Raw genomic sequence first — 26175 nt, forward strand, 5'->3', positions numbered from 1 at the left:
TTCATCTCACCAACCTTGATATACACATGTAACTCAATTGGTGCTATTTTCATGGACTGCGCTGTAGAGTAGGCAATAGTAATTTAATGGCGGAATCCACTCTCAAAACAAACTCAAAGTATCCTGATAAAGAGTTGCATTATCTTGAGTAGAACAATATTAGACAAGGTGTTATATACCATTATTCAGTAGTGAGTGGCTCATAGATAATGGAAGATAAATGTTTATAAATATAAAAACTATATTTTATGGCAACTTAGCTACTTATGCATATACAGCTCATGTGGCATAATGATCTTATTACAATCAAGAGATATTTCCAAGCTAATCATATGTGGTGTAGATCCCCAAAGTTCCGAGGTCCATCCTCAGCTCATATATGTTTGTAGCTACATATGTAACTCCCAAGCTCCTTGTGGGCAAGTACTTTGGTCAAGGTCGCTTGGAGCTCGGGGATACGTCCCATTATGGGGGTGGTGGTCACTGCTTGAGCGAGGGATTTGGCTTTGTCGTTGGCCAGTCGCACAATGCACATGGATAATCGTGTGAAGTATTCTTGGTCTTGGCTGATGGTAATATGCAATTATGCAAAGTGCAAGTTCAGCGGAAAGGCCATGGTTTTGTTTTGCTTTGTTGTGGATTTGTTGTCGCCACACCATTGTCTCCAGGTCTGTGATTAGCCTACCTGCAGCCCACTTCGATCCACTGCCACCCCAAAGTTCCCATCGTCATCATAGTCAGCATCATCATAATTTTCAGCTTCATTTGCTCGGTGTACCTTGCTTGCGGTTTTTTTTTTAGCTGCATTTGGATCGCTTTAGTTTTTAGTTTGTTTTTTTTTTTTGCTTTCAGCTAACCAAAGCGCTCTGTTCAATTATAATTAAATCTGTTTGTAAATATAATTGGTGGGCGTGCGACTGGCATGAGTGATGCAAGATTGCTGCCGCCGTCGAGCGTGATTTGCTTTTGCAAATTAGAACAGCGAATCATGGCAACGCCCCGGGAAAATGTTACCTGTCGAATCTGGGATTTGGTTCTTCCCTTCGAATGCACTGCGAAAAACAGGGGTATATTTCAATGGAAAAGATACAACATGAACTAAGTGATATAAGATAGAAGAACGCTTGAATATAATAATGCATTAGAATGCTCTTGGAATTGTGAAAGGAAATGTGCAACAAAAATGTTTGAATATTTTTGGAAATAACCCCATAAAAGTTATGCTCTAAATTTGTAGAATGTTTTTAACTGAACTGACCACGTTCGGAATCAGATTTTTGCGCCGTGCTTGCTTTTCCTTGATTACTCATACGCCCCGTGTGCGCGGCTTGGCCAAGAAATGGAGGCTACCACTTACCGCGAGATTCACGGGCTGCCCGTGTAATGGGCTTTTAGGCCTCGGCATTAAAGAACCATTGTCTCAGTGGGGTGAGAGCACGGGAAAAGAAAAAAGCGAGAAACTCCCAGGCCATCGCCGAAGTGCACCCATGGCCAAGTCAACTCATAGCAGTCGGCAGTAGTTTCGGTCGCCTCAGAGCCTCCCTCCATCCATCTATCCATCCATGCCATCCAGTCAGTAAGTCAGTCAGTCGAAGTCAGTTAACACTTTTCACATGCCCGCCGGGTCGAACAATGTGAACCCACTCATATGGGTGGGCGGTATGACAAGCGTATATACTATGTGGCTATCCACGAGCACGGCATCGACAACTATTTTGACATATTTCGTAGATATCCGTGGATAAGTATCGCCATGCTATTGGCACACATATCTTCAACTGCACAGATACTAGCCACAGTTGGCAGTTTTGGAAAATGGCAAACGCATATAGATCGTTTTTAAAAGTTTTTTTTTAAATTTTTTAAGTTATTTGAGATATTTGAGTACTTTTTAGTTTCTTGTACTAAGTTCTGTAGCAAAAGCCGAATATCTCCAAGATTCAGTCCATTCAACCCAATCAAAGTTACGACTTCAATCCGTTAGGTTTTCTAGAAAATGTGTCAGCAATCTTGGTTGGAATTGGTTGGATCTTGCTTAGGCACTTGGCCAAAATGCCTCCAAGAAATTAACAATTGCCACCTTTGTTGGCGAAATTCAAGCATTCAGATCCGCCTGGCTCTTCTTCGCTCCAATGTTTTGTTAACAATTTTTAGTTGGCTTAAATAAACGCTGGAAAGTGAAAACCCAATCCGATACTGAGTCCATGAAATGAGTCACGTACTAGCCGCAATATTTATCTATCTAACTAAATCGTTTCAACTGGACTCGCATGATTGCTGTTACGTTTTTTTAAACTTTGTTTTCAAAGTTGCAATCCGTTGGGCATTTTCGCGTTTTATGTTGACCAATTAGTTGTTTCAGGGTCAACTTAATGATTCAATTAGCATTTGTCATCATTGTTATTGCTTCTCCTGTGCGCCGGCGGTATAATTGATCCCCCAGATCGTGGGAATATTCATAATGATGTGTGGATCACACATCATCACGCCCAACCAGCAGCATAAGTAGATCATGAATATGAATAAGTACTGTACATTTAATAAAAGAGTTAAGATCATAAATATATATTCATAAAATTTAGCAATCTAAGTTGATCCAGAGTTGCTCCACAAATGGGTTAAGTAAAGCTCAAGGGTTAAATGGGCTAAGTAAACTATCTAATCCAGATTATATACCATCTAACTAGCATCTAGCATCTATATGTTAGATGTTCAAGTCGAGACCCTTCACCAAACAAGTTGACCAGTGGCATGCGTCATACATAGGTGGCAAGCAAGGCGACATGAATGGATGCAGCAGTGGCGTCCAACTTCGCGGTTCGAGCTCGCTGGGATTGGTAGTGGTCTCGGCGGGTATAAAAGCGACTGCCGCGCCGGTGTGGAATCATTAGACAAGTGTCGAACGGCGCGTGCGCATCATAGTCTTGGAGGAGCAGTTAGCCACCAGAGAGCAGTGAACACCACAAACAGGCAGCCACAACATGAAGTGCTTTGTAAGGATTCGCCAGAGGATCTCTCGTGGATTACAATTTCGCAAAAACTAGAAAATTAGTTCAAAAAGTGAATCTCAGTTTTCAAAGCAATATATTCCAAATGCTTGTTGTTCATTGTTAAATTATAAAGTGTATTTACATTTTAGTTTAAAGTTGAAACATAAAATCTTTGGTAAATGTTGTTTTTGAAATTGTTGAATATATATTATGTTGCTTTTGAGAATTTGTTAAACAAAATACTGTTGTTGAAAACTACTTTTCACTTTATTGAATTATGTGATTTAAATATTTTTGAAGTGGTAACCTTTTGATTATGATGCATTTTGGCGACCCTTTATTCTCGCACAGTTTATCCTGATAGCGACCAGTCTGGTGCTGAGTGCATGTGCCCAGGACGCGGCGGATTCTGACCTGGAGGAGGTGGCATCCGCATCGGCACCGGATGCGGTGGCCGTGGAGGATCAGGTGAGCGCCGCCAGCAGCTATGCGCCGCTGCAGGATAAGAAGCAGGAGAAGCGCTATGTTGGTGGATACGGTGGCTACGGAGCGGGCTACGGCGCTGGATACGGCGGCTATGGCGCCGGATATGGCGCAGGATACGGCGGCTATGGCTCTGGCCTGGGAGCCGGCTACGGAGGAGCGTACGGCAGTGGCGTCGGCGTTGGCGTGGACAGCTACTACAATCCGTACAGCTCGCGAGCTCTGGGTGGATTAGGTGAGGGTGAGCTTGAGAGGAGACTCCCAGTTTCTTGCCAAAGACTCGTAGTATACCAACGCTGTTTCTCAATCCCCAGATGGTGCTGCAGTGGCCGGATACGGAGGCTATGGATCCACTCTGGGCGGCTATGGATCCGCTCTGGGCGGCTATGGATCCGCCCTGGGTGGCTATGGATCGGGACTGAGCGGTTATGGTGGCTCCTACAACTCGAATCCCTACGCCCTGTCCTACTACAACAGCAGGCTGGGCGCTGGAGCCGGCACTGGGTATCCGTACTACAACACCCGGTTCGGAGCCGGTGGCTATCCATCCAGTTACTATACGAGCAGCTACGGCAACAGCGTGGTGGGCGGCGGCTTGGGCGCTTTGGGCGGAGTGCCGCCAATCGGATCGGGCTATAACTACGGTTCCGGAATCTCGGGAACCGTCTACTAGACGCCGTACGGCCCAACGTTCAAGATCTAAGCTAGTGGAATTTATTTTTTTTCATCGATATATTTTTTTCTAACTTTATTTTTATTAAAAGATGCTATAAAACAAAAAAAACAATATTATAATCGTAATTTAGCTAGATAGTTTATAAGTATATATGTAATGTAATCTCATTGGGGAGATGGATATGCGCCATGCTTGTCCTTGATCACCCAGAAGGAGTCGACAATGGCGCCGTTCTGGTCATCGGACACCTGCTCGAAGTGAAGATGCGTGCCATTGTGTGCCTTCAAGCGCGTGTATCCGTAATCCTAAAGAGATTATAGAATTATAAATTTAAGTATATATTAAGTATCGATATTTGGCAGGTGATTCACTTACATTGCTATGGTGAGCGTTCCATATGGGCAAATCGTTGGAGAAGGGCTCGCGCTCCTCCTTGCAGCCGGCGGAACCCGTGATGATCTGGATGGGCGCCTTGGGATTGGTGTATGGCGCCTCGGCACTGCCATTGTACACCTTGTAGTCGTAGATTGGCCACAGGCGCGTGTAGAAGTGCTCATGCGCAAAGATCTCCACGTCGACGCCGTGCTTGTAGAACAGATCCTCCAGGCCGAACCACTTGAGCATGGGCAGACCCTGGCGAATGTACGTCTCCAGTTGGCTATTGCAATCGTACTCCTTGTCGTCGCTGCAGTACATCGGTCGGTGGCCGTAGGTGATGATCCACGGACGTTTGGCCCGATTCTCGGGCAAATTGGCCTCGGTCAGGTCGCGTTCCAGCCACTCGAATTGCTTGGTCAGCAACTTGAAGCCATAGCTGAGGAAGTAGTAGACCTCCGTGGAGAAGGAGACAAAGTGCACGGGTCCCAAGTTGAAGCTATACCACAAGCTGTCCGTTTCGCCGGGCATATTGAAGCGGGCGCGATAGTTGGAGAAGTTGCTGTGGTGGGCCAAAGTTAGTTAGGTTGGAAAAGTGAACACACCGGCATCAACTAATACTTACTACTTCTCCTCATGATTGCCCGGACAAACCATGTAGGGCACATAGGCAGCCACTGACTCGATCTGGCGCATGAATGCATCACCCACGGCGGCGTTCGAGGTGTCCATGTCGTAGGCAAAGTCACCCACATGGATGATGGCATCGTACATGCCTCGCTCCGTGTCCTGCTGCAGTCGGCCCATCGACTGGGCATTCTCGTTGCCCATGTCCCCGAAAATGGCCAACGAGGGCGACCACTTCTCACCCGCCGGTGGCGTCTTGAAGTTGAACACCGCCGACCAACCGAGCGGACTGCCGCAGCTGTACTCGTACCGTGTGTCCGGCTCCAGATCCTTCAGCTCCACCTTGTGTATGTACTGAGTGCGAGCCTTCTTGCCGCCATCCACGAATCGCTGCCAGGTGCTGTTTACCATTATCGGCTCGTCTTTTAGATAGTTTCGCGAGAATTTAACCACAGAGGCGTTGGGGGAACTGCGAGTCGACCATGTCACCACAATATCACGCAGATTGTCTACAACAAAGTTCATTAGCTGGGATTATTCTCACTTTTAAAGATCACCTATCCTTAAACCAATTTAAAACTCCCTTGAATTTGATAAGACTTTCTCCTTGCATTTCAGACTTAAGATTAAAGAATCAGTAGGCCATAATCATTGCCACTCATACATAGGTGTTTTTATTTAAGCGTATACTGCAATTACATTTCATTAAAAATATATAGTTAGTCAAAAGATATATAGGTTTCCCGAAGGAGGATAGTTTCTTGGTCCGATTGCTGCGAATATAAATCATTCGTATTTGTGCCCGAATTTAAAATACTTCAGTAAAATATCACAAAGTTTTTCAGTTGAGATCAGACTTGTATGGTCCATGCTTGTCCTTGACCACCCAGAAGCTATCGATGACCTCGCCCTTCTTGTCATCGGACACCTGCTCGAAATGCAGATGGGTGCGATTATGGGCCTTCAGTCGAAGATACCCAAAGTCCTGGCTGTGGAAGGCACTCCACGGAGGCATGCGCTTGAAGAATGGCTCCCTGCCCTCGTGGTTGCCGGCAGCTCCCGAAATGATGTGTATTGGTGCACCGGGATTCACATACGGCTCGACCAGCGATCCATTGAACACAGTGTAGTTGTACATGGGCCACATGCGCTCGTAGCAGTGCTCGTGTGCCCACAATTCCACATCCACGCCGTACTGATAGAAGAGTGGTTCCAACCCAAAGAAATCCAGCATGGGCAGACCCTTTCGCACGAGGGTCTCATGATTGGCGCAGTCATCTCCGTTGTCATTGCTGCAGTACATGGGCCGATGGCCGTAGGTGATAATCCAGGGACGCTTCTTTCGGTTTTCCGGTTTGTTGGCCTCGATCAAATCCCGCTCCAGCCAGTCGTACTGCATAACGATCTGCTTGATCCCGAACTTGGTGAAGTAGTAGACTTCTGTGCTAAAACCGATGAAGTGCACCGGTCCAAGGTCAAAGCTGTAGAACATGTTATCCGATCCACCCGGCATGCTGAAGCGATTGATGTAGTGCGAAAAGTTGCTGTGGGTTGAAAGGGAAAAATCCTCATCTCAGTCATCATCGGAATTGGCTTGTGGTGTAGCACTTACTACTTCTCCTCGTGGTTGCCCACGCACACCATATACGGCAAGTAGGCGGCAATGGTCTCCACCTGGCGCATAAACTCGTCGCCTACCTCTCCGTTTTCCCAGTCCATGTCATAGGCGAAGTCTCCCACATGGATGATGGCGTCGTACTGGCCGCTCTGCGTTTCACGCTGCAGCGCTGGAAGGGATGCCGCATTCACCACGCCCATATCGCCGTAGATCGCCAACGAGGGCGACCAGTCGGCGTGATCGAATCGCGTCCGGAACCAATAGGTGGCGGACCAACCCAACTCACTGCCGCAGTGGTAGAGATAGGTGCTATTCGGTTTCAGGTGTGACAGCGTCACCTGCATTCGAATGGGTTTCATGGATTAGATGTCTTCGACTGTCGCTCTTGCTGCGTCGTCGTTACTCACACGATGTATGTACTGGGTGGCCTTTTTGGCTCCGCCATCCACGAATTTCGTGGGCATCTGCGCCGCCTTCACTCGCTGATGCAGTCCATCGATGCCGAACTCACAAATGGATTCGTTGGTGTTGTCGCGCGTGTTCCAGGTGACGACAATGTCGAGCACGGTTTCTACAGGAGCACACTGATTAACTAGGAGCTTAACACTGAGCATGTCACATATTTACAAAAGTTGTCTACAAGATGAAGTCAACTATTAACGGATTCAAAAAACCATTTGATTGATCAATTGAGTTCTTCACATTCGTATGCTATTGAATCGTTTTATCCCAAAACAATAAGTACAATGAAAAGTTCAAGACATTTATTGTAAAGATACAACAATCAGTGTACAGTCGGATTGCCGTGACTATAATAGACCCGGTACTCGGATTTCATGTACTTATTGATAATAAAAACCGATCGGGTACATCATACTAAGTCCTTAGTCCTTAAACATGGATCCTAATAAGTATATCAAGTACATCCCATACACATTAAAAACAATTACTTAAAACAGCAGAGCCCGAGTACCAGTTATTGAACATCAAGTAGCATGCGACAGAGATAAGAAACTAAGTTCATTTACGTTCTTATCAGCTTATGTTAAATGCACACTCAAAAGCGCTTGCATATGTGTAAATGCTGCGTTTGTAAAATTGGCTAAGTATAAAACTGTAGTTTGTTTCGGGCTGGGTTAAGATATTTGGATAAGGAATGCTATATATGCTATAGTTTGTGATCGAATCAGGTCGAGGCGAATGTGCGCTACTAATACTGCCTGTTGCTATTGATGCGTGTAATGCCTCGAGAGACTCCTTTAGCTTGAATTGATTCGGTTCTGGTTCAGTTTCGGTAGCTTCCATGCTTGGATTTCACCAACCAAAAGTCATCAATGATGGCGCCGTCCTTGTCGTCGGACACCTGCTCGAAGTGGATATGTGTGCGATTGTGGGCCTTGAGCCGTGTGTAGCCATAGTCCTGGCTGTGAAAAGCGCTCCACTCGGGTATTTTGCCCTTGAACGGTTCTCTTCCCTCCTTGCAGCCGGCGGATCCTGTGACAATGTGCACAGGAGCACCAGGATCCTCGTACGGCGAATCCTTTAGCGTTCCATTGAGCACCTCGTAATCGTAAATGGGCCAGAGTCTCTCGTAGGAGTGCTCGTGCGCCCAGATGGCCACGTCCACGCCGAACTCGTACAGCAGCGGCTCCAATCCGAACAAGTGTACGAAGGGCCAGCCCACCCGGGTGAGAGTCTCTGAGTGGGTGCAGTCGTTGTCGTTCTCATTGCTGCAGTACATGGGACGATGACCGTACAAGATGATCCACGGGCGCTTGCTCCGATTCTCTGGCAGATTGGCCTTGGCCAAATCCTCACGCAACCATTCGAACTGGAATACCAGCGACTTTAAACCGTAGTTGAGAAAGTAGTAGACCTCCGTGCTAATGCCCACAAAGTGCACGGGTCCCAGATCGAAGCTGTAGAACAGGTTCTCCGTACCTCCCGGCATGCTGAAGCGGGCACGATAGTTGGAGAAGTTGCTGCAACACCAACAATTAGATCCTGCTTCTACCAAAAAAACACTCTACTCTCTGCTCAACTAGCTACTCACAACTTCTCCTCGTGATTGCCGGGAACCACCATGTATGGCAGGTAGGCAGCCACCGTTTCGATCTGCCGCATGAACTCATCCCCCACGCGCGCATTCTTCGTGTTCATGTCGTAGGCGAAGTCACCCACATGGATGATGGCATCGTACATGCCGCGCTGCGTCTCCTGCTGTAATCGGGCCAGGGATTGGGCATTCTCATTGCCCATATCCCCGTAGATAGCTAGCGATGGCGACCAGTCAACGGATGCCGAGGGCACTGTGCGAAACTGGAAGATGGCCGACCAGCCGAAATCGCTACCGCAATGGTAAGAGTATGTGGCATTTGGTTCCAGGTCCCTAAGCGTCACCTAAGCAAAGTAAGCAATAAGTTTCTCTCTCTCTCTCTGGTGCATCAACAGCGATGTCAAGGTGGATCGATTGTTTGTTAAGAGATGGAGTGCAAGCAATCCTGGCTCATTGGTTCTTAAATTGGTCCTTAGAGCCTGATCATCGATTGCATTCCTCTTACATTCTCACAAATCGATCTACTTGAATCGTTTGATCGGTTGCTTTCTCTGTGCATACCCTGTGGATGAACTGCGTGGCCTGCTTGTGACCGCCGTCCACGAATTTAGTGGCCGTTCCCCGGGCCTGTTGGGTGAGCCTGACCTGTCCGTCTACCAGTTGACCGTACTCCACCACGCTGACTGCACCCACTTCCTGATCCGGCGGCAGGCTGCGCGTGGACCAAGTGACGACTATCTCGCTATCGGTGCGTTCTGCTCCAGACGACAAGCGGATATCGAGAAACGGGGAAGAGTAAAAGAAAAACAAACTTGAGCAATTTCGTTGGTCCAAAGTAGGTGCGTTTCAAATGAAAGGAAAACAAACAATTAGCCCCCATCCGGCATCTAATATCATTTAGATTTGGCATTAATACTGATTACTCAACATAAAAATGTATAGATTTGTGGTATATAAACAATCAACTCGAATTCCAGATTTGCCACGATAATGATTCGCTTAATTAAAGTTGATTGAAACAACTGCTACTTGGTTACTTTAATGAATAACTTCAATCCCATTAGCATCGCTTGTGTCAAATTGAATTGGAATCTGTAATGGGTGCAGGGTCGTCCAGTCATTCACGACCAAACTGTTACTGTCCAATAAAACCCTGATATTTTTGCTTTGCAGCGACGCTCCATTGTTTGCTCCATCCTTATCGCCAACCCAATAGAAACTAGAAACTAGAACACAAAGCCAAATGGCCGGTGGGATGACGATCGACCTTATCGGCAAATAAGAGGCCCCACAGGGAGCCAAAGTCTATCACTCTTTGGGTTGCATTTGAGGGTTTTGAAGTTTGCAATGCCCGCGTTATCGTAGACAACAGTGGAGCCCCAATAAGGCGGATTATTGATATTTTTTTTTTTTTTGGGGGGGGGGGGGGGGGGAATCACCTCTTTACAAAAAAGGCTGTCAGAGCGGCTCACGTTTCTAATCTTGTTCAGTTGTTGTTTGTTTGTTTCGCAAATCGCACTGCACAGCGATTAAGTTTATCATTGTGCTGGACCACATTCTCAGTGTCATACTTTAATTGTTTATTAATTTTTTTTGTTTGACCTGCCACCCCATCAGGCCTTTAATAATAAGTGCTTGAATTTATTGCTGCTTCCAAACATTCGGAATTAGATGTTATTACTTTTGGAGCAAAAAACAGATTGTAGTAAGCCTCAAGCAGATAAGCCGGTTTTCTGGCACTTTCGATTATAAATATAAAGCTATATTTATACAATATTTGAGAAAACCTTATTGTTGTAACTAACGATCGTATAGATATTAACTACAATTAAAAATTTCTACGATCTGATGGGCGCATTTGCAATTGTTCATCCCATTTATAGCCGCGACGACACTGAGAATCATTTTATGTAGCAAACGATTCTGGGCGGGATTGGAAAAAAAATATTGATATCACTCGATAAGCGCCGCGGGAATTGCGTACTATACGATCAATGTGTTTTTCAAAACCATATGTGATAATACACATAAAGGAAAATGTAAGTATAATTTAATTATTTATAAGTCTAATTAACATGTTGCAGCTGGTAATGTGAATAAAATTAAATACGTAGCAAGTTTGCTTTCCTACGCGATAGATTTGTAATATTAGAAACATATATGCCAAGCTATCAATTTTCTCCCAGTGTATTCTAAAACTAATGCAACGCTGCAGGTGAGCAATTTACATAATGCGAAAAGTAAAGAAGCTCGCACTCACCTCCAAAGGCCAGATGCACTTGCTCCGGCTGATAGTGGACGATGTCGACCTCCTGGTGGGTGGGAGTGCTCCTAATCCCCGGAAAAAGCAGCACCAGCAGGAGCAGCGACGCCAGCAGAGCAAATTGCAGTCGCTGCATTTTTACCGTTACGTAGTTACTAGTTGTTATTGCACTGTAACACAGTCAGCAAAAACATTGCCAAATCACAATTGCGTCGTTGTCAAAGTGGGGACACTCGCTGGAGTTAAACGGGGGAATCGACAAATTCGCTTGCGGGAACAACAAAAAATGAGCACTATTATGGAAATATCCAGCAATTTATAAGCGCAGCCACAACAAAAACAATCCGGGTGCAGTGTGACCTTGGCCGCCGAACAGAAAATGCCAGTGGTCACGATTGCTCGCTGGCTACAACTATCGATAGAAAGCGATAAGTGAGCGCGTGATTTGAACTTGATACGTAAATAAATTACGTGAAAATGTCAAAGCTGTTTGAGTAAAAATGAAATGGCGTTTGAAATTCAAAACAGCTCACTGGGTTATTCCTTCTGACCAATTCAACGATGAGTAATATGCTATTTCAATTAAATCAACCAATTAGAAATATACGCATTATTGCAGAATATCTTTATTATTTAACAGCATATGGAATGTTTTGGGGAATGAAGTCACTCTAACAGGTAAATGAAACTACATACAATTCGAGATCCTTTGTCGGTCCCAATTGAATGATTGAAAACATGCGGATCGTTTTGTTCATATAAGCGCCTTCTTAGCAATAAACATAGAAGAATATATATATTTATATAGATATATAGATTAGGGAATAGATAATATGGGTATAAATACAGGATAACAGTAGAGAGAGAGAGATAGTTTTAACAATACATACAACTAGGATAACTGGATATACGTATGTAAATAGGTTTAAGGATAACATTAGCATAACAACTAAGGACTTTTGGCAGCCTTATCGACTATGTGGCATACATGCTGTGAAATTGGCAAAGCAATTCCGCTGGACGTGGACATATACGAGTTGGTAATACATCTTACGGACAAGGAAAACTAACTACTTCTCGCCGGGGGCACCACTTGATCCCGTGCCCGCTGCACTGTGCATGCTGCTCTTGCGTTGCGCCTGCGAAATCTGCACGATCCTCGAGAGCGGCGAGTGAGTGCTGCTGGTGCTGGGTCTGGTTCCGGCGGGCAAGGGTAGCAGCCGTTGGGCGGACGTTCCACCGGACTCGTCAATGGCCCCCGCTGGCAAGGCGCTTCCACTTCCGCCGGGCGGCGACGTGGGCGACAGTTCGCGGGCCAATGGCGAGGGTCGCAGCGAGAGGCGTCGCTGGAGCGCCGTCTGCGAGGACTGCTCCATCAAACTGGCACCTGGTGGCGGCGCCTGTCCCGGTGGAATCTGCAGAGCAGTCGGTCGCACGCTGAAGCGACGACGGAACTTGCTTTGAACAGTTGACGCATTCGATGGACCGGCTGTTATTTGGCTTTGATTTGCGGCTCTCTCTGTGTAACTGGGAGGCGGTTCCAGCAGGGATCTGGCTGCCGGTGCGGTGGCTGCTCCTCCAGTAGGCGATATGCCCACAATAGTGGAGCGACGCGCATACAGCCGATTGGCAGCCGCCGTCTGCAGTGTCCTCGTTTGATCGCCAGCAAAGAGCGACAGGATCGGCGGCAGCTGCGGTGGCTCCAGTCCAGCATTGCCCATCTTGCGCTGCTTGCGGCTACCTCTCGATACTCCGCCTCCGCCGGCAGCTCCTCCAGCCGCTGCCGCCTGTTGCTGTTCATCAAGCACGGCATGGGTGTGCACCACCTCCAGCGCACGAATCAGATCCGCAATGGTCGTCTGTTCCAGCACATTCATATCCTTCTCGGAGGTAACCGAGAATATGCTGCTACGACGCGGAGCAGAGGCCAGCGACGATGCCGATGCTGTGGCTGGGAAGAGGCTGCCGCGACGCGCGGCCACTGCCGCCATGGCTGCCGATCCAGAGCCACTGGTGGCCAAGCTGCCGCGTCGCATCTGCATCTGGGCCAAGGCGTGGGCGGTGGGCGGATACATGCTGCCCCGGCGAGCGGATGGGGCTTGATTCTGGGTATAGATGCTCTCGCGTCGGCGCTTGCCAGCAGCCGCCTTGCGTTGATAGGCTCCACCGCTCAATGCCGATGGCGGGGTGGCTCCATCCTCCATCTGGAAGCCCATGTTCGTTAGCCCGCCGCCGCCGCTGGCCAAGCTGCCATTCGATTCGAAGGGCGGTGGAGGACCGCGTCCGTTGCGCAAATAGAATTGACTGGAGGCTGCCGTGACGGTGTTGCTGTAGTACTCCAGCGGGGATCTGGCTTGCTGCGAGATGACACCCTCGGGTACCGAGACCACGGACAACTTGCGTTCCAAATCCTGCGAGGGGCGCTTCTTCTGGAAGGGAAACAAGCGACGCAAGCCATCCGGCATGGAGAACTTCTTGACGCGACCGGCACCCGGTGATTGTTTCTTCAGCTGCTCCTCCAAAGTATCCGGCTCCAGATGGACCATGGTCGAGTTGGCTGCTCCGTTGGCACGCTGTTGTCCCTTGTAGCGCTGGTTGAATGCCTCCTGGATCTGCTGGTTGTCGCCGCTCCAAGTCCATTCGTTGTGGCTCGAACGCAGTGGCCTCTCGCTCTGCCAGCGAGGTGCCTCCAGATTGAAATCGGAGCAGGCACGTGCTCTTGGACGTCGCGGTGATGTGAACTCGTTGACCGTCGAGAACGACCATTCGCTGGCCAGGATCTGGGAGTCGGAGAATCCATGATAGCCACCATAGAGCGCCGCATCCTCCTGCTCCGCCGGCGGTGGCTTCACCGTGGCCAGTGCGCTGACCACCTTGGCCAGCAAATCGGTGGTCTGGCGGTAAGCCTCCGCCGTCTCGAACGTCTTCTCGCGATCCAGTTTGCTCAGCTCTGTATCGGAATTGGCGTGCACCATGCCCGCCTCCCTTTGGGCGGCAACCATGTCGGCGCACACGGAGAATGCCCTCTTCCGGCTGGGAATGGGAGCCGGTTCCACGCGGTACATGCTCAGATCCGGACACGAACTGGAACGTGGCAGTGTGTAGGCAATATCTACATCGGTGTACACAGGCTGATACGATTAATACGATAAAACAAATTCGGGTTCATATAAGTATAGTCAATAGTAAGAGTTTAGATTTCCAGTCCAAGTGTGTTGAAGTTTGGGAGTCATATTTGGAGTTCCAAAGAGTGTCGAATGTGGAGTTGGTGTTGTACATGTAAAGAGAATAGTTTGGATTAGTGTTCGACCTTTGTATCGTGGGCAGTAGTTAATCATCCGATTGTCGGACTGATTTGGGCTAGCACTGTCTATATAAACTCGATGTGGGTCCATTGGAAATCTCTGCTTATATTACTTACATCGGCTGCTCCTCTTTTTCTGCTCAGTCTTAGCCTTATTCTTCGGCTTCTTTCTATTTCCCTTTCGACAAAACTAGAACGGAGAACAGCGGCTATTTAAGATCTTGGATTACGTCTAAGAATACTGGCTAATTGCAACGTGGATACGAGGATACCGCTTAGTCGGACACGAAACATTGAAGGTACTCCCAGCGAAAATCTCTCTGCAAGATCAATGGTTAGTTAGCCCTTTTGGAGGTGCACAATTGGACACGAGTGCATAATCATATCAAGGAATATTTTATATAGTTAATAATAGTATAGTTAATGTCGTTGCCCAGTTATATTGTAATCATCCTTAATCTTTATATTAAATTTCCCGTTTATATATTTAGCTTGTTAGCAATGTTTTTTAGCTAATGGTTATTAATTCGTTATTTGTGAAAACTTGTCAAATTTTTAGGTATAAGAATTTGGTTATATTACCCTGGATAACTATTATAAAGTATGAAATGAATTAATACTTAATTAAACTACTAATATTATTTTAAAATTCCCAAGTTAAAGTGCAATCCCATTTTGGAACACTGAGTGCTAGCCCATTTGTGAGATGTCCATGGATGACGGGAATCGTTTACCTTCACTTTAAGGATGTACAGCTCGTTGAGCATTCTCCGGAGATAGCCCACATCCTTGGTGACACCAGACCAAATGCGATTCTGGGTGGCCTTCAGGTTGGACGACAACTGCTGCTCCAGGTACGCCAGCTTCTTGCTCTGGAGGCCCCTGTTTTCATGCCGAATGCGCGAATGTTAAATGATGTTGATTATTGTTCGATGGTTAGGATCATGCAAAAGACACGAAACGTAGGACATGCAATGGATATTGATGCAGCCCAACACTTACCGAGTGATAAATGTCATGATCATCACCAGGTATCCCAGGGAGAAGATGAACCAAACGATCACAAAGATCTGATAGACCACGAACCAGCCGCCGAACTCCTTGGGCTATTGGCACATGCAATATATACTATAGTCATATGGAGTCAGGAATTTATATTTGAGGGCAACTCACCTGGTTGGATCCAAATGTGGGCACATAGTCACCAAATCCTATCGTTGTGGTGGTCACATAGCTGTAGTACAGCGAGATGGAATAGGGCCAGTTCTCGAAGTAGGTGAACACCCACGAAGGCAGCAGCAGGAAGAGAGCTATTCCCGGAATCAGGGCAATCACCACCGTGGTGATCAAGCCCAGCTGCGGCGGAACATAGTGCATGTCCGTGGACATCTTGTACTTTTTGTAGCGTCTGTAGATCGCTTCAAACTGGTAAGGAATCGAATATATATGATTTATGGTGACATCTTGAATTATATTTCCCCACTCACAGTACGTCCAAAGTATTCGCCCAGGCCGGCAAAGAGGATTCCATTGACGGGGATGCCAATCACCGAGTACGCAATCATGATCATCCGTCCGGCGAAGGTGGTGGGCGATATGTTGCCATATCCCACCGTGGAGCACACGGTGAACGCAAAGAAGAAGGCATGGTAGAAGGTCCACGTGTAGGGCGTATCATCATATGTCGGCGGCAATGTAACCGGTTTGTCACAGTAATCCGAGATCCGTTGAAGAATCTCATCCTGGGTGGTTGTATTCTTGTCGCCCAGCTCCTCCAGCAGATACTCTGCAGCGAAAATGAATAGGGGGATAGCATGGAATTAGTGCACTTTCATGCCCGATTGAGCGTGAAATCAAATTAATTTTAATTGCTCTCCGCCATTGTGGTTCACGTGTCTAACCGAATCCGATCCGGAAGTGAATGTGCCACCGAGCGCTGACCTTCCGCTTCCCGATGCCAAAAACAATGGGCACAAAAGAAACCCGTTACGAATCCGGCGATCGCCGATTGTCACTGAGTGGCTAACCCTAAAAAAGATTCCCCCATCGTGATATTTATTACACTTGAAAAAATTGCCGCTCGGATTTGATTGAATGGTGATTGAATTAAATAAAGCTGCTGAAAACTGTGCTATAGACATCGCTAATAATGTGATTATTGTATTTATGCAGCGTTTTAAAACATTCCAAATTGGAAAACCTTGCATAACATTGTTTTTCTCGCAGTGTACGGATCGCCATAGGCGATCACCACGTTCCTGACCCGGACGATGTGGCTCCGGGTAATTGAAATGCGCTGGATGAACGACACCAGTCGGTTTCATTGAAAGATATTCATCGGGCACATAAATTGAGATCGTGGCCGGAAAATGAGTTTAGCGAATCTTGCTGTAGGTCAGTTGTAAGAAGTGGAGCTTTTTCGATCGGATTTGACTTCTGGGAATTAATTAAACGACGAGACATTGAACGATATCAGATTATGCAATGATTCCGAAGTGATTGTATTAACTATGGGAAGTAATCAATTGAAACTGAGTCAATAAACCCCCTAGTTTGCCAATATACAATCTTCAAGTATTCGCGATTATCAAATAGCTCTGATATAACTGAATCAAAACCGATTACACAATCTATGAATAGATAGAGATTATCAAGTTTGGCTTGCAATCTATCACTTGTTTGAGCCCGGTCATTGAATGGCCATTATGCTAATTGATTAATTCCCAGATTGATTGATGTCTAGAACCGTTCCAACCGGAACGGATGCTCCCTAATCACTGCTGATCCTTCATCGTTGTTCCTTATCAACCTGTCAGTTGAGATTTTCATGATCGGCTGTCTAACCTTTATGGCCAAGTTTATCGGACTCGAGTCTCGAGAGAGCATTCTACTATTCGGCAGATTGCCCGAATGCAAGTGCAATCATTCAATAAAACCCTGAGCCTCGTGCAAATGCAAGCAATTTTTGAGTTACCCCTCGTAATCTTTTAACGAATTGCATAATTCAATAAATGCGTCCGGGGACTCTGGAGGCAAGTGGCCACCAACAAAGGGACTTGCAGTCATCTGGGTGTCATCCCATCTCATCTCGCATCTGGCATCTGGCATCTCTCATCGCTGATCTCTGATCACAACGGGACACAATTGGGGGCAATTCAGAGATTAACAGCTACAACAACTAACTATATATCCGCCATATAGTGGGTATATGCCACACAGACGAACGGTCACAATTTAATCGCCTTTGTGGAACTTGATTGCGGGCAATTTGTTCATAGAAGTCGATCATTATCTCGAATTCTTGCAAGTCCTCTCGACTCGCCTCTCTGGCTTACACTGATTATCTTGATGATTGAGTGCGGCTCGGAAAAGTTTGTGGCAAACAAATTGATAAATTAATTCAATTAAAGCTCTCCCAAGCGGCGCAGTGCATCAAACCATCTGAGGTCGAGGTCAGTGGATGCAGATGCAGCTGGGTTCCCACTCTTTTCGAGATCGAAAAATCATCTGAAGAGGTACTGCTACCTATTTTTTAATACTTTTTTTTTATAATACCTAATGAAAGCCCCACTAATTAATATGCCACTCTAAATATTTAATGTCCATAATTCGCACTTCCTGTCCTTAAGTTAACTCATCGCTTTAAAATAGACCTTGCATTATAATATCGTGCTGACTTCGCTTTATATTTGCGACAAGTCTTTGCGAATATAAAGCCTAAGCTATTTAAATCAATTATTCATTTTAATACCCCTCATATCAAGTTATTAATTTAGTTAATGCTAACTAAGAAGCAGTGATCAATGCCTAAAGATTCAAGTCTTTTTCAAAATGAAGAAAATCATTTATATCTTCTAAGCGAATTTTTAAAGTAATATACCCCACATTCCGAATCACTAATGATCACTCACATTCCTGGGAATTCTGTTCGTGGAAGATCCCTTGGCCGTGTCATTTGGCCCGGTCACCTTATCAGGTGTCAACAGCTCAAAACCTAATCTCACCGTGTTTGTGGACACTTGAAAGTCATCGGCACACGGTTGTGGTCATCGCCCATAGCCCATAGCCCATAGCCAATTGAAGTGCTAAGGAGTGATTATGGTGGCTTTGTCCACTGCCTTTGCCTGCTTACATATGCATAACAAACGGAGGGAATCTAGGGAATTAACCGGGCCTAACTCATAACCCATCGATTGACCATCGAACGACATGACACATTCAACCAGAGCGACCTAGGTTGACCAGAGTTGAGCGTTGGGCACGACGATCGGATTCAATCCGTTACGATCCACACACGTCTTGGGTCGATGGTTACTAATTAGAGCGTTTATGGGTTATTTATTTGCATAATTAGCACATTTTATGTGCTATTTAAATCCGGATTTATTGCAATTGAAGAGGCATTAAAATAAATACATCCGAGACTGCCGATTTAGCTTGATTTAGCGTAGATATAATCGCTCTCACACCTCGATACTTACTCTATATATCCACACAGATCGAATATAGAGGACGCGTTGTCTATAAGGCAAACAGACCCTGTGATTGCCGCAGACTTGTCGAGTCGTAAACCTCACACTTTGCTCCCACATTTACGCACGTTTTGCCAAAAATAAAATACGTATCCAGATATATATGTTTGTATGTATATATGATATGTATATCTTTAATAGGGGGACTTTTTTGCGCTACATACTCCAGATTAGTTTCGAGTTTATGCCTAAAGAACCCATTTGGAACTTTCTCTATTCTAATATCCTAGAATTCTGGCTACAACCCATTGGAATATTCCTGTTTAGGCTCTAAGCTATGCTGAAAGTGAACCACGCGTCGAGAAAACCTCAACAAGTGGGTGTCAAAGCTTGAAAAGATTCGGACATGGCGCTAGACTTTCTATCAAAGTCGTGGGCGGCTATTTAGTTGGGTTCGACGGCGTCGGGATCACATGCTCATGGATCGTCCGGTGCGGATCACGCGGCTAATTATGACTATATGGACTAGGGGATGTGGGAGTAGTTTGGTTTCTTTGGTAGCTCACCCACCGTTGATTGCAATTTGCGCCTTGCGCTGCTCGCCGCGCGATATCTTCTCCTCGCCGTGCTCAATATGGTAATAGATTGCCGCACCGAACATCAGGTAGGATATGTAGAAGATGAGCAGCAGGATCCATCGATTCGGCGACATGCTCGACGGATTGTCGCACTACCTGAAAGGACAGCGAATGCAGCTCAAGATTACAGTTTGGCACTAAAGGAATCACAATCGGATCGGATCGGATCGGAATGGTAAGTGGTTTTCAAATCGGTATATCAGTGGATCAGTGGGGGTTTCGGTGTGATCGCGCCGCTCTTGTGTTGTCTGTCGTTATTTATGGTTGTATCGCCGCTAATCGAAGCTTGATTGCGATTGTCCAAGTGCTGGCCAGTCGCTCCAGCTGTTGTCTATATGTGCACGATAGGAGAGAGCAGAGATACCGGACTATACGGTTCCATGCCCTCCGCCCAAACTTGTGGGTCTTATGCGTTATCCCCAAGGCAATCCATCTAACATACAAATGTATCTATGTGTGTTAGCCATCTCAAGAAAGTGCCATCATAAAGCCCCATCTAAACTATTATTCTAGGATAGCTTAACCCTATGGTGGAGTACAGTACCGCCGTGTTCGTTGCAGTTGATCGATTCCCACTGGCCGCATTCCTTGGCCAAAACCACGCGCAGCTCGTATCAAGAGTGGCCTCCTTAGCCGAACGATCGTCATCGATGGATCGTTTCGGGAGTTGCCATCGCCAGGTTGGCGACGTCATCGAGCCTCCGAGGCTTACACCTATTTACACTTCTAATCATATCGCTCGGGGCAGAACAGGGCATTACCGCTAATTTTCCACGATTTCTAGCGGTGCAAAGTAGTCCGCTAACGATTAGCGACCGTCGCAGACGTTGCCCTCCCAGCAGTTCAGGTCCCCATCTTGGTGTGGCTCTTATCTACGAAAATATAGTGTGTGCGAATGTCTGGGGATCACAAAGGGGGCCAGGGCTATTGAGGAGGAGGGTGGGCTGCTGCTGTGGGTGTTTGGGTGTTGTGTCAACCTAAAAACTCGCCATGTGAATCGACCGACCGCACTTGGCTGCCAATTAGCGATCGCGAATGCAAAACACAGAGCGAAGTTGACAAGCCCGAATACCCAAATGCAAACTCAAAATCATCAGGTGTCAAAAGTTGTACTCATTAGAGTTGCAATGATTAGAATTTCTTGGAGAAACGGACGGACGGACAGGCCATAAAGATAAATGCTGCGGAGTTTTAGTCACCCAAAGAGCCTGTCATACTCGTAGCTGAAGAGCGTTGTGAAAGTACCTGTTTGTATCACCTGATAAATACTATTTATGTCCATGGATTGCAAGTCTTAAGCCATCATAAAGATATGGTGATGGTGATTGCTGGCTAATTGGCAATTGATGGTGAAAGTTCTTAGTTAATATCATAAAGATAAACGCTTTGGCGGCCGCTCAAGTCATCATCATCAATGGGGCGGGTGCAGATTTGTGGCTCCTTACAATATCATAAAGATAAAGATGGGATTGCCAGCGTGTTCGCCCTAATGAGTTCATGTTGGGGTAGTTCCTGTGGACTTTACGCGCGTGGAATCCCCCGCCAATTCACGTGAATCAACTAATCGAGCTACTTGCTTCTCTTCAGTTGCTTTGCTTTTTCGATACCTTAGTGGGTTGGTTCTATGGGTTTTATGGGTTCTATTTTGAACGCTGATCTACTATCTCCGCGTATCGGTAAAGTCTTCTCATTACACGCTTGATTACATTGGGACAATTCGAATTGTTTATTCCCGTTGTTCAAGTCAAGTGATCGCTGATAACGATTCTACGATTCTACGCTACGCTGCCTTTTGTTCTGCAACGGTTTTAATTATTATTATCGCTTCTTACTGTATAATTTCTATTAAATTATCTATGGAGTAGTCTTGTGTTTTATTTTTTTTGTTTTGTTTCGCGGCACGATGGCTATTGCCTGTTGTCCCGCTGGCAACTAAAAAGCAACTACGGCGACTACAATAATTTGTTAATAATAAAATAAAAAATAAATTCCTCGAGCACTGACTGGCTGGCGATGATGATGTTTCCTTTTTTTTATGTATTTATTTATTCCTAACAAACATTTCGATGACGCGTTTTTTTTTCTTCCCTTTTTGTTTTTTTTTTTTTTTTTTTTTTTTCGTTTTTTTGGGCTTGTCCCCTTGGAATTCTTTTGGAGTGGAAAATTCTGCCAAAAAGTTTGCGGAAATGACTGATAATCGAATCGGGTTATCTGTAAATTAGGATCGTTATTTAAAAAAAAAAAAACCAATATGGAGGGAAGTTAATATTAATCCCAAAAGTGTATAGGCTTGCTCATAACTTTCACGAGACCTGTGGAAATTTCGCAGACAAACACCCACCCACCCACAGACAACCGTCGTAAAGCCATAAAATGGAGCCACTCTTTATCGAACCGAACCCAAGACGAACCCAAATAAAACCCTGATAAACATTCGATGATCATGTAAATGAATTAAGTCAATGTTTGACGTCAAGTGGTGTAGACAACAGAACATTTAATATGACAATAAAAGCATTTACTAATTGATAGCCCACATACTCCAGTTCATGGTGATCGTAGGTTATTTTTTGGAGAGATCGTCGAAGGATCGATAAATCACCAAACGATCCAGGGTCACAATTCGTTAATCAGTTGATCCTCACGTGCATCCCCAGAGAATTGAAAATTCAGAATCGAGAACGGAGAATTGAGAACTGAGAAGCCCGTGTTACGTGCAGAATTGGCGGGGAAGTCGTACGGACTACGGTCGTATATTATGTGAAACAAAATTAATAAATAACAAAATATTTACATATACCGACGCTAAATAGTCGTATAATCAATAATAAATAGCAGCAACTGCAAAATGAACACGTTTAGTAAATAATCGCAAAAGTCGTCAAGCGTCAAAAGCCGTTCTGTGCTTTTCTTTCGTTTTTATTTTTTCTTTTCCAATTTTCCATTCTCAATACTCAATTCTCCCCGGAGAAAGATGAGAGAAAATCTGGGGCGAGGGGTGGCGAAAGAGTCGCAAGAATCGCAAGCATTGTGTCCGGAGTCTGAAAAATCTGGGTGGAAATACCAGGCGGGCCTGATGAGCCTATTGGGTGCTAATGATGACATTGTTTTACAAGCCGGCGCGGCAAGATGATTAATTGAATTGCGATCTATCAATGTCTCGTTTCTTCTGTCAGTCCCGTCATCGTCTTGGTTGGTGCTTCTGGTTTTCCTTCCTGTGATAAGACTACGTCAGAGACCCGGGCTAAACACGGCAATTAAAGACGACAGTCATGTGTCCATAGCTGGATAAAAGATTGGATAGAATTCTCAATTTTCAGCTTGCAAATCTTGAAACTATAATAATGACTTTCTTTGATTCTAAACATTTGATTTTAAACATTACATTTAAGCTTGGTAATATTTGACTAAGAAAAGCCTAATATGGATCCAGTGTTTAATACCATTCCTAATCGTTTTTCCATTATGGAAGATCGACTGTAAGTCTGTACGTCACACGTATTGCCGATTGGCCTTTATCCAGCAAACGAGTTAACTGAGTTACTACCAAGTTCAGTTTAACTGATTGACGAACCGAGCGGATCTATAGTTTGGGCCATATTTGCTTATAACCAAATGCCCCATGATGGATGATGTTGGCCTAAGTGCAATCGCCAGACTCATTCGACTTCTTGAGCCCTCTGCCAATCGACTGATCGATAAAAGATACATAACTGGTTGCCGTTATTTGCGCTGACTACTGCTAACGGTACATTCGTAGCGGGCGTACGTAAACGTTTTTGCATATGGTAACAACAGTTAAGCAAACACTTTTGCACTGTGAAACAATTTCGTTAATTAAATGCATTTATACTACAGATACCGTTTCGGAGGTGCGGCACTGATTGATTTACCGGATTTTGACAAAGCACTCTAAAAAACAAAACCTATCCGAGTTAATCAGAATGTTTAAGATTAATGTCATTAAAGGTTCTTGTGTGATAGTATCATGGAGTTTTGCTAAGTTTTATTATATGTAAGAAAAGACTATTTGTATAAATGTGAAAACGAACTTAAGTTTTTAAGAGATGCACATGGACTATTTCCGCGAGTGTAGACAGCGCGTCTGAAGTGGAGCGCACATGCGAATCCGATCGTTTAGATTGGGCCCAGAAGAACTCTAACCTGTGCACTATATGTAATCGTTTCGATTCCGGGCGTGCAATGGATCGCGCTCTTGCTCCTCTCTTCGTGGCCCACTCAGATAACGCCGTGCAAGGTGACCACGGGAACAACACCAAAAAATAATGACAGTCACACGGATGGGAGAGATTTTTAGGTTGGCGGGGTTTGGCGATAATGTGTGTTGTTAACAAGTGCACTGATTTCAAATTGAATTCCTTCTGGTATTCCTTGTTTTTCATTTATTTGCAATTTTTCCGTTTTCCGTTCCGATCCTCTTAAGTTTAAGCTTCACTTTCAGGATACCCACGTTTAAAAATTGTTGAAAAAAAAAAATAAACACTCGCAGGAACCGTTGGCTTTCGCCTTTCGCTGTGTTGTGTGTAGTTTTAACTTATTACTTTTTTTTTCTTTTGGAACAAAAGAGAACCGCGAAACACTGGAAGACTGAGCGAAAAAAAAATAAACACTCTCGTCGATCGCGTCGCAGGACCGTTACCGTTACCGGTGCACGCTGAATTTGATGTGAAAAATGGAAGGTTGACACTTTTTGTTAACGGTGACGATCGCTCCGTCGCTTCTCGATTCCCGTAACCGTTCTGATTTAAATGGAACGCTCTGCTCCAAGCTCACGTCGGTTTCCAGTCTCTGCCGGCGTAGGCGTAGGCGTCGACGTCGCTGCCCGCTAACCGCTATTTCGGTTTCTTTTTCGCTTTTCCGTTTCGTTTTCGACAATTTCCAGCCGAGCTTTAAATTTTAAGTCGCCTTCTCCCTCCGCCCGTTTCCCGTTTTCCCGTAAGGAGCTTCACCGTTACGTTGCTACCAATTGGTTTTCAAAACGAGCTCTCCGAGTGCGGTACGTAAAATATGAAAAGAAATCAGAGCGAAGAGCTCAAAACCGCACTGCGAGCGAACAAGCGGTATTAATACAATTCAACCAGCTCCTTTAACTGCCGATCGGTGAGTTAGTTCACTTATAGATGTCTATGTATGGGGTTGTGTGCACTGTACGTGTGATCTCTAATCCAGTGCTCACTCACTTTGAGCTCTTCGCTCCTGAAAACAAGAACAAGAAGACAGTTCGGAATCACTCAAAGAGGTGTGTGAGTGGCTTTTTTTTCGAGTGTGCGGGTGGGGGAGCCCCACCCCCAGCTCTGAACTAACTAAACGGAACTGAACTAAACTAAATCAAGTTGAAATGCCGATCGACGAACGGCAACTACGAATTTTGCCAGCAGTGCTCAGCCCACTAACTGCCTGCCCCCAACCTCCCCCTCCCCGTCCACCCAACACCCCCACCCCCCTCCAACCAACCAAAATCGATCGTCGCAAAAAAGAGATACTGTGTAGTAACCAACGGAATATGGGGTTAGTACAGTGGAGCAAATTGTCGCCAGGATTGAACCACACATCTTAAGATCTTAATGAAAATGATATCATATTAAACTTCATATAATAATAAAAAATTATAAAAAATTATTATATATTTCTATAAAACTTTCTGAGCTCCCTATTCCACCCCATGAATCATTGAATATTACAATAAAAATATCCAATCCAATTGATAACATTTCAACAACATTTCCTATAAGCCATAAAATTCGGCCCTGACATGCCCATTTAATTAACGTCAAAAACTCGATTTTATACAACCCAATTTAGTAAAAGATATCTACGGTTAAGAAAATGTGCACTCATTGGGTATTTCTTGTTACAGTAATCTTTATTGCAAATAAGTTATGGTTTGATTTTAAGGAAAACGTTTATTGTTTATAAATGGTTAAAGCTAAGGTTAAATAGGACAGATACTTAGATAGGAAGGATATTTATATATTGAAAACTAACTAAATCGTAGTTGTATTGCTTCGATTCCATGAAAGCTAGATGTCTAGATCAAAGACACTCTATTTCTTATCGTATTGTGCGGTTCGGATGCGAGCATTACTTATCACGACCCACTGTGTGCTCTGTTTTTGCGGATCAGCTTGGCCAGCGACCTTTTTTAGAATCTACGGAGCATGGGCCAGATTCCCCACCCAAGGTGGGCGCATAAAAACCTTACCCACGGCGCCACCGCCACGCCCACCGACGAACCGTCAAGCCCAAAAAAACACACCTAAACGTGCGTTGTCAAAAAAAAAAAAAAAAAAAAAGAAACAACCGAAGCGACCACAATCACAATCGCAACCAACGTAAATAATTTGTCTACGGATTTTAGTGCTTTACGACGGGCACTAGCCGAGCGCAAACTTAAATCGTTAAACGGCAGACGAGCCACCCCAATAGACCGATCCACACCCACCCGCTGAACCAGCGAGCCACCAAAACAATCACCTGGTAGCACGTTACTACCCACCATCATCCCACCTTGATCTTGGGGGCTCAAACCACCTGATTCTGCCATCGTGGAAAGCATTCACTGTCAATGCCATTGTCAATAAAGAAGAACCCCCGTCGATCGGCATTGATGGTTAAAGGGAATTTGATTTCTAGGTACCCATAGATATGTTCC

At 45.3% G+C, this 26175-nt stretch overlaps 3 protein-coding genes across 9 annotated transcripts; 1 reads left to right on the top strand and 2 right to left on the bottom strand.

Moving 5' to 3' along the window:
- The first annotated feature begins 2879 nt into the window (after positions 1-2879).
- LOC6617598 (keratin-associated protein 6-2) lies at positions 2880-4247 on the top strand. 2 transcript variants are annotated; one of them, XM_032726309.1, is made up of 3 exons: positions 2880-2993; positions 3342-3714; positions 3788-4247. In XM_032726309.1, the coding sequence occupies exons 1-3, from the start codon at positions 2982-2984 to the stop codon at positions 4144-4146; spliced, it is 744 nt and encodes a 247-aa protein (XP_032582200.1). In that variant the 5' UTR covers positions 2880-2981; the 3' UTR covers positions 4147-4247. The 2 variants fall into 2 exon arrangements, with proteins under 2 accessions (XP_032582200.1, XP_002041911.1); XM_002041875.2 differs by having other exon boundaries at positions 3342-3708.
- On the bottom strand, positions 4207-11462 carry LOC6617599 (acid phosphatase type 7). 3 transcript variants are annotated; one of them, XM_032726307.1, is made up of 4 exons: positions 11086-11448; positions 5150-5660; positions 4525-5086; positions 4207-4454 (listed from the first exon to the last, which is right to left on the bottom strand). In XM_032726307.1, the coding sequence occupies exons 1-4, from the start codon at positions 11222-11224 to the stop codon at positions 4314-4316; spliced, it is 1353 nt and encodes a 450-aa protein (XP_032582198.1). In that variant the 5' UTR covers positions 11225-11448; the 3' UTR covers positions 4207-4313. The 3 variants fall into 3 exon arrangements, with proteins under 3 accessions (XP_032582198.1, XP_032582199.1, XP_032582197.1); XM_032726308.1 differs by lacking the exons at positions 4207-4454; positions 4525-5086; positions 5150-5660 and adding exons at positions 5802-6695; positions 6764-7107; positions 7177-7340 and having other exon boundaries at positions 11086-11462; XM_032726306.1 differs by lacking the exons at positions 4207-4454; positions 4525-5086; positions 5150-5660 and adding exons at positions 7517-8751; positions 8823-9169; positions 9387-9580 and having other exon boundaries at positions 11086-11449.
- Positions 11463-11690: 228 nt separating this feature from the next.
- Positions 11691-24561, bottom strand: LOC6617600 (open rectifier potassium channel protein 1). Of its 4 annotated transcripts, XM_032725296.1 has the most exons (8): positions 23974-24561; positions 19435-19598; positions 15880-16178; positions 15566-15817; positions 15395-15498; positions 15127-15274; positions 14510-14582; positions 11691-14200 (listed from the first exon to the last, which is right to left on the bottom strand). In XM_032725296.1, exons 2-8 carry the CDS (start codon positions 19574-19576, stop codon positions 12159-12161), a joined length of 3060 nt encoding a protein of 1019 aa, XP_032581187.1. In that variant the 5' UTR covers positions 19577-19598; positions 23974-24561; the 3' UTR covers positions 11691-12158. The 4 variants fall into 4 exon arrangements, with proteins under 4 accessions (XP_032581187.1, XP_032581186.1, XP_032581184.1 ...); XM_032725295.1 differs by lacking the exon at positions 15127-15274 and having other exon boundaries at positions 11691-14219; XM_032725293.1 differs by lacking the exon at positions 14510-14582 and having other exon boundaries at positions 11691-14219; positions 23974-24559.
- Positions 24562-26175: the final 1614 nt, after the last annotated feature.

This window comes from Drosophila sechellia, chromosome X, assembly GCF_004382195.2.
Source record: "Drosophila sechellia strain sech25 chromosome X, ASM438219v1, whole genome shotgun sequence".
In the NCBI taxonomy this organism is placed as follows: domain Eukaryota; kingdom Metazoa; phylum Arthropoda; class Insecta; order Diptera; family Drosophilidae; genus Drosophila; species Drosophila sechellia.

Coding starts and splice junctions, on each gene's coding strand:
- LOC6617598 (XM_032726309.1), top strand. Junction 3,715..3,787: donor TCTGGGTGGATTAGGTGAGG/GTGAGCTTGAGA, acceptor CTCAATCCCCAG/ATGGTGCTGCAGTGGCCGGA.
- LOC6617599 (XM_032726306.1), bottom strand. CDS start 11,224: ATGCAGCGACTGCAATTTGCTCTGCTGGCGTCGCTGCTCCTGCTGGTG. Junction 9,170..9,386: donor CCACGCAGTTCATCCACAGG/GTATGCACAGAG, acceptor TACTTTGCTTAG/GTGACGCTTAGGGACCTGGA. Junction 8,752..8,822: donor GGCAATCACGAGGAGAAGTT/GTGAGTAGCTAG, acceptor TTGGTGTTGCAG/CAACTTCTCCAACTATCGTG.
- LOC6617600 (XM_032725296.1), bottom strand. CDS start 19,576: ATGTCGCCGAATCGATGGATCCTGCTGCTCATCTTCTACATATCCTAC. Junction 15,818..15,879: donor GCGAATACTTTGGACGTACT/GTGAGTGGGGAA, acceptor ATTCCTTACCAG/TTTGAAGCGATCTACAGACG. Junction 14,583..15,126: donor TGTACATCCTTAAAGTGAAG/GTAAACGATTCC, acceptor TCTCCGTTCTAG/TTTTGTCGAAAGGGAAATAG.